The sequence below is a fragment of the Nomascus leucogenys genome, unplaced genomic scaffold (genome assembly GCF_006542625.1).
Source record: "Nomascus leucogenys isolate Asia unplaced genomic scaffold, Asia_NLE_v1 Super-Scaffold_518, whole genome shotgun sequence".
Classification (NCBI taxonomy): Eukaryota; Metazoa; Chordata; class Mammalia; order Primates; family Hylobatidae; genus Nomascus; species Nomascus leucogenys.
The window spans coordinates 484,222-493,175 of NW_022095776.1; the positions used below are offsets into that span (position 1 = coordinate 484,222).

An 8,954-nucleotide genomic window follows, 5' to 3' on the forward strand; every position below is an offset into this window, starting at 1 on the left:
TCCTTCTGGACGTCAGGGCAGATAGAATCATCGTGTCTTCTACCGGCGTGAATCGTGATACACCTCAGTCCGGTCTTCAGAATCAGTTGTTTGTTTGGGGCAGAAAGCTCAGCTCCCCATCCCCAGGCCATGGGCCCTGTGGCAGGCGAGGTTTACTCTTGGACTAGGTAATCATGGCAGAGGAACACACAATATCTGAGGGTGTACGCAGCACACTGTGAGCCACAGATTTGACCGACCGGGGGTGAGGTCTCCTCACGACCACAGCGGCAAGGAGTTAGCTGGGGGCTTCCTGTGGGTGTGTGTGAATATCCAGTGTGCCTCACCGTCGATATGTGTGTGTTTGTGTGTGTTTCAGGTGACCCAACAATCAACCCCCGAAAAAGGCGGTCATAGAAACCCCAGGAGACGAAGATGTTGGCCCGTCGTGCCCCCAAAACTGGGGCCAACAGACTCGGGAGAGCCCAGACCCTCCAGAAGCAGCGGAGGGCCCCAGTTGGGCCAAGGGCTCCCCCGCCCGATGAAGAAGATCCCAGGGTAAGTCTAGCCCTGGATCTCTTGGGTGTCGGGGTGGGGCTGGGGGTGGGGGCGGGGGGAGGGGTCGTCACGGGGTCCTCAGAGACTGGGTTGGATTCCAAAGATATCCGTCACCACCACCCAGGTTGCTTTTCCCATCCGAGGTGGGCGTGACCTGGGACCTCCTCCCCGGCCCCATAGGTCCCTTGCGAGACTCTTGGGGGCAACCTCCCTTTCTACTTGGAATCCTGTGTAGCCACCTTTGGCTGTGTCGTTGACATCGGGGTCACGATCGTGCCCCTTAGAACCTCGAGTCCTTCCTTTTAGAGGTCCTCCGTCACGTGGGCTTTGGGAGGGAACATCGTATCCGAACTCTCCCAGCTCTGAACGGCCCCCATGCCCGGGTCCCCTCTTTGGAATCCTTATTCAGCTCTGAATTCATAATCCCTCTCAATGTTGACACCGGATGGCTGCCTGTGGCTTCAGCTCACTCACTGACATCACTTCCTTTCCACCCACAGCTCAAGTGCAAAAACTGCGGGGCCTTTGGCCACACGGCCAGAAGTACCAGGTGCCCCATGAAGTGCTGGAAGGCAGCCCTGGTTCCACAGACCTTCGAGAAGAAGGAAGGGAAGGAAAACCTGAAACCGTGGAAGCCCCCGGTGGAAGCCAACCCGGGGCCCTTGAACAAGGATAAGGGAGAGAAGGAAGAGAGACCAAGGTGAGCAGTGGGAGGGGTTTTCACCACTCTTAGAGTACTGCCTCCTAAGGACATGGTGTCTCTGCACCTGCACACCGTGTGCCTTTCCGTCTCCGGGCCGGGGAAGGAACGCTGCAGGAAATAGAGCGCAGCTCCTTGTCCTCCGTTCTTCCACACCCAGGAGCTCCTGTGGCTCTGGGAGACTCGGGGACGGGGAGAGGCGGGGGCGCTTCGTGCAGGTTCCCCGTGACAGGGGGAAAAGCAACGGAGTCCAAATCACGGTCCTTAGTTGGGAAGCCTAGAGGGCCACCGGGAGGATGGGTAGGTTGGCCGGTGAGGGAAGGTGCAGAGGCGGAAAGGGCACCAGATGTCCATTCCTGTGTCACGCAACACGGAATGGGCCTGGGCCCCAGGCAGGGTTCTCCCTGTCTCCTGGGGAAAACCAGGGGGCACGGCCTGACCTTTGTCTGTTCTGCAGGCAGCAAGACCCGCAGAGGAAGGCTCTCCTCCGGATATTTTCCGGGAAACCTCCAGAGAGGCCGCTGCCAAATCGGAGAGGATCCACGGAATCTTGTGATGATCTGAGGGTGAGTGTCACCCCGGGCCCCTGGTCTTTTTCCCCTCTAGGTCACACGGGTTGATTTCCTTTCAGCTTCCCGTCTGCGGGAGGGAATCGGGGAAGCCCTCTTTCTTGCCTTCTTGGGGTCAGGGACTCCACCATCCTTCCAGGTCAGTTTGATTCCAGGTGAAGGCATCTGAGGATGCCTTATTTCCCGTTGCTTTCTTTCTGTCCAATTACGGCAAGCCTGCCCACAACATGTTCCTAGCGGCGTGAGGAAATTCGTCCCTCAGAGGCCCCAAACACGGAGAAGGCTAAACCCAGGAACATGCAGGTTTTCAGAGAACACCTCCTGGGAACCCTTGAGCCACCAACCTGCCTTCAGAAGGGCATTAGTCCCTTCCACTTCAAGGAAGGCTGAGTGGAGGCACTCTGATCCAGTTAATGCCCAAGACATTGTTCTTTTGAACAATGGTGTGCTCGGATCAGCTCCACGTAGCTCGAGAGCGCATCTTTCGTGTGTCTTGTCCTGATCAGCACTCAGGACAAGTGGGGGGTCTGTCCCTACTTCCAAGGACCGCCTGTCGATTCTGTATTGAGAATTTCATGGCGCGTGCCCCTTGTCTTTGGACGTGGCTGATTTTCGTGTCGGCTCCCTGCTGAGGAACTTGTAACGTGTGTGGTTTCCTTTCTTTCAGGTTGCAAGCAGGCCAGTGCCGCTCCACACAACCAGTAAGAGGCCACGCGTGGACCCTGTCCTCACTGATGGCTCAGCTACCGAGATGTCTGACAGGGGCTCCGTCTTGGCTTCACGGTCTCCCCTCAGAAAAGCCAGTGTGAGCTCCGCCCCTGGTCTTGGACCAAAGGAACGACACACAGGGGCTGCGGCCGACATCCCTCAGCCTGCAGTCGGGCGCCAGGGCCCGGGGCCTCTCCTCGTGGTGAAGCCGACACACAGCAGCCCGGAGGGTGGCTGCCGAGAAGTTCCCCAGGCTGCCTCCCAAACCCGCGGCCTGCTCCAGGCCATCAGCCCCCGGGCACAAGACAGACGTCCCGCGCTGACCTCACAGCCCTGCCCACCAGCCGCCACACGCAGCTTGGGCCTAGGCTCCAATCTCAGCTTCAGGCCAGGAGCCAAGAGACCTGCCCAGGCTCCGATTCAGGCTTGCCTGAACTTCCCCAAGATACCGAGACTGGGTCCCTTCCAGATCCCCGAAGACGCCATCCAGGGAGGTGAGCTGGGGGCCCCGGACACTCTCCAACCTCCGCCGGCCGCAACCGAACTTGGACCGAGTACGTCGCCCCAGATGGGCAGGGGGACGCCCGCCCAGGTGCCCAGCATCGACCGGCAGCCTCCGCACAGCAGACCTTGCCTGCCTACTGCCCAGGCCTGCACCATGTCCCGTCACCCAGCGGCCAGCCATGACGGGACCCAGCCTCTCAGAGTGCTCTTCCGGAGACTGGACAATGGATGGTGGAGCTCCAGCCTCCTGACAGCTCCCTCATTTCCCTCTCCTGAGAAGCCGGGAGCCTTCCTCGCTCAGAGCCCTCACGTCTCAGAGGAGTCTCAGGGTCCCGGTGTTCGTGTCCCACCGAGTGTCCTCTATGAGGACCTTCAGGTTTCCTCCTCCTCAGAGGACAGCGATTCTGAGCTGGAGTGAGACTGCAGGTGGCAGGGGCTCCTTGGCCTCCAGCTCCCGTGACTTGGAGGGGACTGTGGGACTGAGGAGCGCAGAGCAGCGAGCAGACTCTGTGCGGTGACTCCGAAGCTCCCCGGCTGTGGCGCTTCTGCGGATGTGGGAGCCCAGGCCAGGCAGGGAGCCGATGCAGGGACTCTGCCTCATTGAATTCTGGTGAGGGACATTGTAGTTCGCATGGCTCTCCGGAAACGCGCCAGGAAAAGCTTCCGTGCCAGTGATTGCTTGCCTGAGAAACTGGGCGACGCGCAGGAGTCAGACTTCCGCTGGGACGTCCATGGGAAACTGGGGAATGACTGTGCATTTGCTCCCTAGAAGACTGAATAAGGGAAAAGTTCGGGAGCCCTGAGAGGTGCACCCCTTCCGCTGTGCCCCGCCCCCGAGAGCAGTGCTTGGGACGCTGGGAAGCGTGGTCTCGGGGTCTTTCCTCAGCCTCGAAAACTGGGCTCTGGCACGCCTTTGTAAATATGTGTGTTTAATGTGCTTGAAGTGAACAAAATTCTCAAAAAGATGACATATTGTCTTTTGACTCTCATTCCGTGTTTGTGTTTAACTGATTTTCCAAGGGCTTGAAACCTTCTTGACTTGCTAGCAATCCAAATCGTTATGTCTCCGAAACAGAGTTGACTGAGGGGACCGCAGGGCTGGGCAGGACCTTTGACTTCTTCTACATCCACAGGAGCAAGCAAACCTCAGCCCCACTCTACCCACACGCACCTAGTAAAATGCCGCCAGCTGAGGCTCACGCACGCTAACACGTCGGGAGGCTTGCTTGCACCACGGGTCCCCATTTGGCTCAAACGCCGACGCCAGGTGCGTGGTTCCAATTGCGACGGCCCCCATGAAGTGGCTTCCGGATGTGCGTAGGCACCGGGCACACTTTCTTTCGCCAAATAGACCCCAGCAAAGCCGAAGTTAACTCCCAGATTCGGGATGTACTTCAGAGGTGAGACGTTCATCCCGTCTTCTTTCCGGAAGTCTGCCACCGGGCCTTTCCATGGTCCTCCCCGCGATCCCGAGAGTAGCTGAGCTAGAGACTCACTGAACGATCTAGGCCGGGCTATCCCACCATGCACAGGCTATCTCCATTCTCTGACCTGGGAACAACTCTGACCAGGATTCCACATCTAGGAGCCCTCGGAACTGAGCGGGATTCCCTGCGGCACACCAAACGGCTGCTCCCTTTCCGCCGCTGTTGAGGGTCGTCTTCTGGATTGTCCAGATCACCTAGAAAGTATCGGTATCCAGAATCAATGAGATCAACTCTCTGCTCCTCTGACGGCAGAACGAGCAGGAGCACGATGAACCAAAGAGCGTGAAAGGAAACGATGTGACCGGAAAGCTCAGAGAACGGCCTACAGGGGGTCGTAAGCTGGGGTTCCAACCTGAATCACGAATAATTAATGAAGCGCAAGTCAAAGGGGACTCGAGTTTCAGCAGGTGCAATTCATCGAACCGGAGGTCGCCGGGGGGCCAACAAGGTTGAGAAACTGGGAGTCGGGTGCAGTGTCGAGGGGGGCGCGACTGGTTCCAGAGCTCAACCAGACCATGGGGTCACTTGGGCTACAGGAGAAGATGCCCCAGTGTGCCGGTTCAGCATTCCGACTCCTGCCTGTCTCTTCCCGTCCAAGGAACCTGGAGCCTAACCCGTGCAGGTGCAGATGACCAAGGACAGAATTAGGGGACGTGGCAGCAAAGGTCACCGACATGGGAGTTCCAAAGAAGGTCCGCTGGATCTTCGCAAATCCAGAGAAATGGCAATGGGACCCAGGGAATTAGAGCCTCACAGGCGTCCGGGAGACTTTTCAGGCATAATGCCTGGAGTCGCAAGACGAGCTGAAAAGGGAGCCAGGCGCTGAAGGACAATGCGCTCTTGGCTTCCTTCATCTGTGTTTCCCAGTGCAGTCCAATTCACATGGTATAATTAATGTATTTAGTTTCCGTCTGCTTCTTGTAGTTGAAAACTTGTGATGTTATTTATTTTTGTTTGGAGATTTTCAATTTGAAAAATAGATATTCTGAAGATCGAGGTTTTCCATGATTGTATCTCAAGGTGAGTCTACTTGATGCAAGTAAAGCATACTTTGACATATAATGCATATATTCGTACTATATTTTGTGTTTATTACCACATTTTTAAAAATCACTTCATGAAAAATGTGAGAGTTAGATACAACAATGTGAAATTTCTCATCACCTGTCCATAAACACTGTAAAATGCATTCTAGGATGCAAAATTCCCAGCCACTTCTCTTTGGAACTTTCTGTGGAGTCGGGTAGCATCCTGAGATTTTCAGATGGCACAAGTGTGGTACGAGGTGGTCCTTGGCTTCCTGCTGAAGTTGGAATCCGGCAGATTGCTTAGGGTTGGTTTCAGCTTGTCCCTTCTTTCATGGTCATCACTAACCTTTCCTGGGCCCCCATGGGGACTGAGAACTTATCTAGGATCACAGGCCGGCCTGGGAAGGGGCCCTTGAGCCTTTGTGCTGTCCATGATGGTTCCATGCCCCTGATCTGTTGGGACACATTCTGCAGAGGGATAGGCTGGCATGAGCTGTCCCTGTCTTTCTGAAAACCACAGAGATTTCTCGTGTCTGAAGCCACATAGAAATATCTATGGAGTCTCAGTTAGTCCTGGGACGCCATTCACAGTCTCCTGTTCTTCCACTTAATGGCAGCAAGAGTGATTCCTGTGTTTCCTAATTGACTTCGAAATAATTTTGGTGATTTTGTTGTGTCAAAGAGCACTCCTCTTTCTGTGGCATGCAGTTCACCTGTAAGGTTTTTTGGGATTTTGTGGAAACTCTTGCATTTTTCCATAGCCTCACTTCATCCTGGATGCTCTCAGGCATGCACAAGCTGGTTCCCGCCTTGGTGGCATCTTGGAACATTTTGGGAGGCCCCTTAGGTCCAGGAGGCACTAGGAGGTCCATCAGGAATTGAGAGGGCATGCCTCTGCCCATCTATAGCTGCAACTTCTATTCACCTTCAGAATGCAGATTCTCCCTGAACTAATAAATTATCTTCATCTTGGTGTAAGTAGCAACAATATAATAATTCATATTAACTCTATTAATAAAAACAACTGAATATCAACAATGAAGATAATAATAACAATGTTAATTATTATAATATTGATAGTAAAAATAAAACAAAAGCATTAGAGATTAGAGATTCCCCTAAGTGAAGGACAATGTACAGACATAGGGACACATGAGTTGTTTGGACTCAGAGTTAAATTAATCGTGTTCCTCAAAGGCAAAGGACAAGCAGCATAAGGAAAACACAAAGTTCATGGATGACCACATGGGCTACCTTGGAACTCATGTGGAAATACTGCAGGCAAATTGTACCTGGTATGCGGACTGCCCCACAGCCAGCCCCAACCCACCTTCATGAGGTAGGACAGCAGGATAATTGGGAAGGGGTCCATGCAAGGGAAGCAAGGCTCGTGTCACACCTGATTCAAAGAAGCACTGCTTCTGACAGATGTTTATCTCCTAACACTGTGTCACCTCTAACTGCCTGGCTGCATGTCTGCCACCTGTTCTTCTTAGGTCACAGGAGGGACAGACATTGCCGTCCACATATCTGCATACAGAGCCATTGGAGGCCATACCCTTGTTGCGTCCTCTTTGGAAAGGGGCAACATACATGGCAGATGCCATTCTCCGTCTCTTTGGAAAACTTTGTCAGCACATTTAAGGTTTTCTTCAGCTGCAGAAAACCACCTGCTTCAAAGTCTCATCCTCCACAAGTGGCAAGCACACAATTATTAATGGAGGCAAGGGGTGCATAGGCTTTGCCACATGATTCAGTTGGGACAAATAGGGGAGTCCTTCTTAGCTCTACAGCTCTGTCCGTGCGGCCAGCAGACAATGTCAGGCTGCATTGCCATTAGACTTGTCCCTTTGCACATAAGGCTTCCCTCCAATCCTTTCCACAGATGTGGATCCTGACATCACTTCCTAATAAACATCCTGCACACTAAACTTCGTCTATATCCAGTTCCCTGGGAACTAAACCTGTGACCAAAATGAAAAGTTTCTAGGGAAGACAGGGTTTCCTTATCAGACAGGAATCAAATTCTGCTGAGCTAGAAAATAAGGTAAAGTCTGATGCCATCTCATGATTTTTTTTATTAGGATATTACCACTGCCAGCAAGAAGTATGTGCATCAATTCGTGGGGACAAACATCATATTGGAGTGGGATGAGGTTGTTGTGAGGTGAGGAGAAATGCTGATGAATGGACTTTACCCTCAACTTGGATTCAGGAGAGGACATAAAAACAGCTGGAAATAAAAGGTGTCTGAAAACATTTTTCTGGTTTTTCAAAAATTCAAATTTCAGGTTGGGGAACACTGTATGTTTAAATTCTAAAAGGATGTAGCATACTGAGAAGAAATAAATATAGATAAAGTGTCCATTTTATGAATAATACAATTTATGGTATGACAGGAGATCAAGGGACATTACACAAATTTGGAGTTAAAGAAATTAACAGACATTCTCGATAATTCCTCAGCTATTATGGCAGAGATGCTGGGACAATGGATGTCTGTGTAGCAGTACTTTTTGTTTGTTTGTTTTTGGAGACCGAGTCTCAATCTGTAACCAGGCTGTGCTGCAATGGCGCAATCTCGGCTCACTGCTACCTCTGCCTCCCGGGTTCAAGCAATCCTCCTGCCTTGGCCTCCCGAGTAGCTGGGACTACAGGCACACACTGCCACACTCAACTAATTTTTGTATTTTTAGTACAGATGGGGATTCATCATGTTGGCTAGGATGGTCTCAGTTTTCTGATCTCATGATCTGCCTGCCTTGGCCTCCCAAAGGGTTGGGATTACAGGTGTGAGCCACCACACTTGGCCCACGTAGCAGTACTTTTGAACTTAATGGCTCAAAGCATCCACCTCCAAACTTACGTATTATATCTGCACAAGAGTACAAATCATGTGATGAATTTTAAAGGGAAGACAAGCCTGTGGGAATTCAACAGCCATGGCAACGTTTTGAACTTATTTTTATTAAACATGTAAGAAGTAAGTGAAGTTCAAGACCTAACATAATTGCCAGGAATTATTTGAGGAATTATCAAGATGACCTTAGACACTATGAAATCCTTACAATGCCTTCTGCTGGAGTTTCCTCCTAGAACCAGTGATTTTAAGCCAGAAGCAAATGTCTCTGCAGGCATAAGAATTCAACCCAAATGCACTATTCAATTTTAAATGAGATGACAATAAAATTATGTGCTGTATAGCAACAACTTTTTTTTTTCTTTCAGACAGAGTCTTTCTCTGTTGCCTAGGCTGGCGTGCAGTGGGGCACTCTTGGCTCACTGCAATCTCTGCCTCCTGGGTTCAGGTGATTTTCCCACCTTTTTCACAATGTATCCTTATCCTCAAACTCCTTCTCCTAAGTAGCTGGGATTATAGGCATGTGTCACCATGTCTGGCTGATTTTTGTATCAGCAAAAT

The 8,954-nt window shown here is 51.8% G+C and overlaps 1 protein-coding gene across 1 annotated transcript; it reads left to right on the top strand.

The window, feature by feature from the left end:
* Nucleotides 1–414: 414 nt before the first annotated feature.
* On the top strand, nt 415–3,436 carry LOC100596040 (putative protein FAM90A26). The gene is made up of 4 exons (XM_030808379.1): nt 415–537; nt 1,038–1,237; nt 1,695–1,803; nt 2,474–3,436. The coding sequence occupies exons 1-4, from the start codon at nt 415–417 to the stop codon at nt 3,434–3,436; spliced, it is 1,395 nt and encodes a 464-aa protein (XP_030664239.1).
* The last annotated feature ends 5,518 nt before the right edge of the window (nt 3,437–8,954 follow it).

What these genes read in the sequence shown, in the direction of transcription:
- LOC100596040 (XM_030808379.1), top strand. Translation starts at nt 415, where the DNA reads ATGTTGGCCCGTCGTGCCCCCAAAACTGGGGCCAACAGACTCGGGAGA. An exon ending in GAGAAGGAAGAGAGACCAAG is followed by an intron (nt 1,238 to 1,694) that starts GTGAGCAGTGGG and finishes TCTGTTCTGCAG; the next exon opens with GCAGCAAGACCCGCAGAGGA. An exon ending in AATCTTGTGATGATCTGAGG is followed by an intron (nt 1,804 to 2,473) that starts GTGAGTGTCACC and finishes CCTTTCTTTCAG; the next exon opens with GTTGCAAGCAGGCCAGTGCC.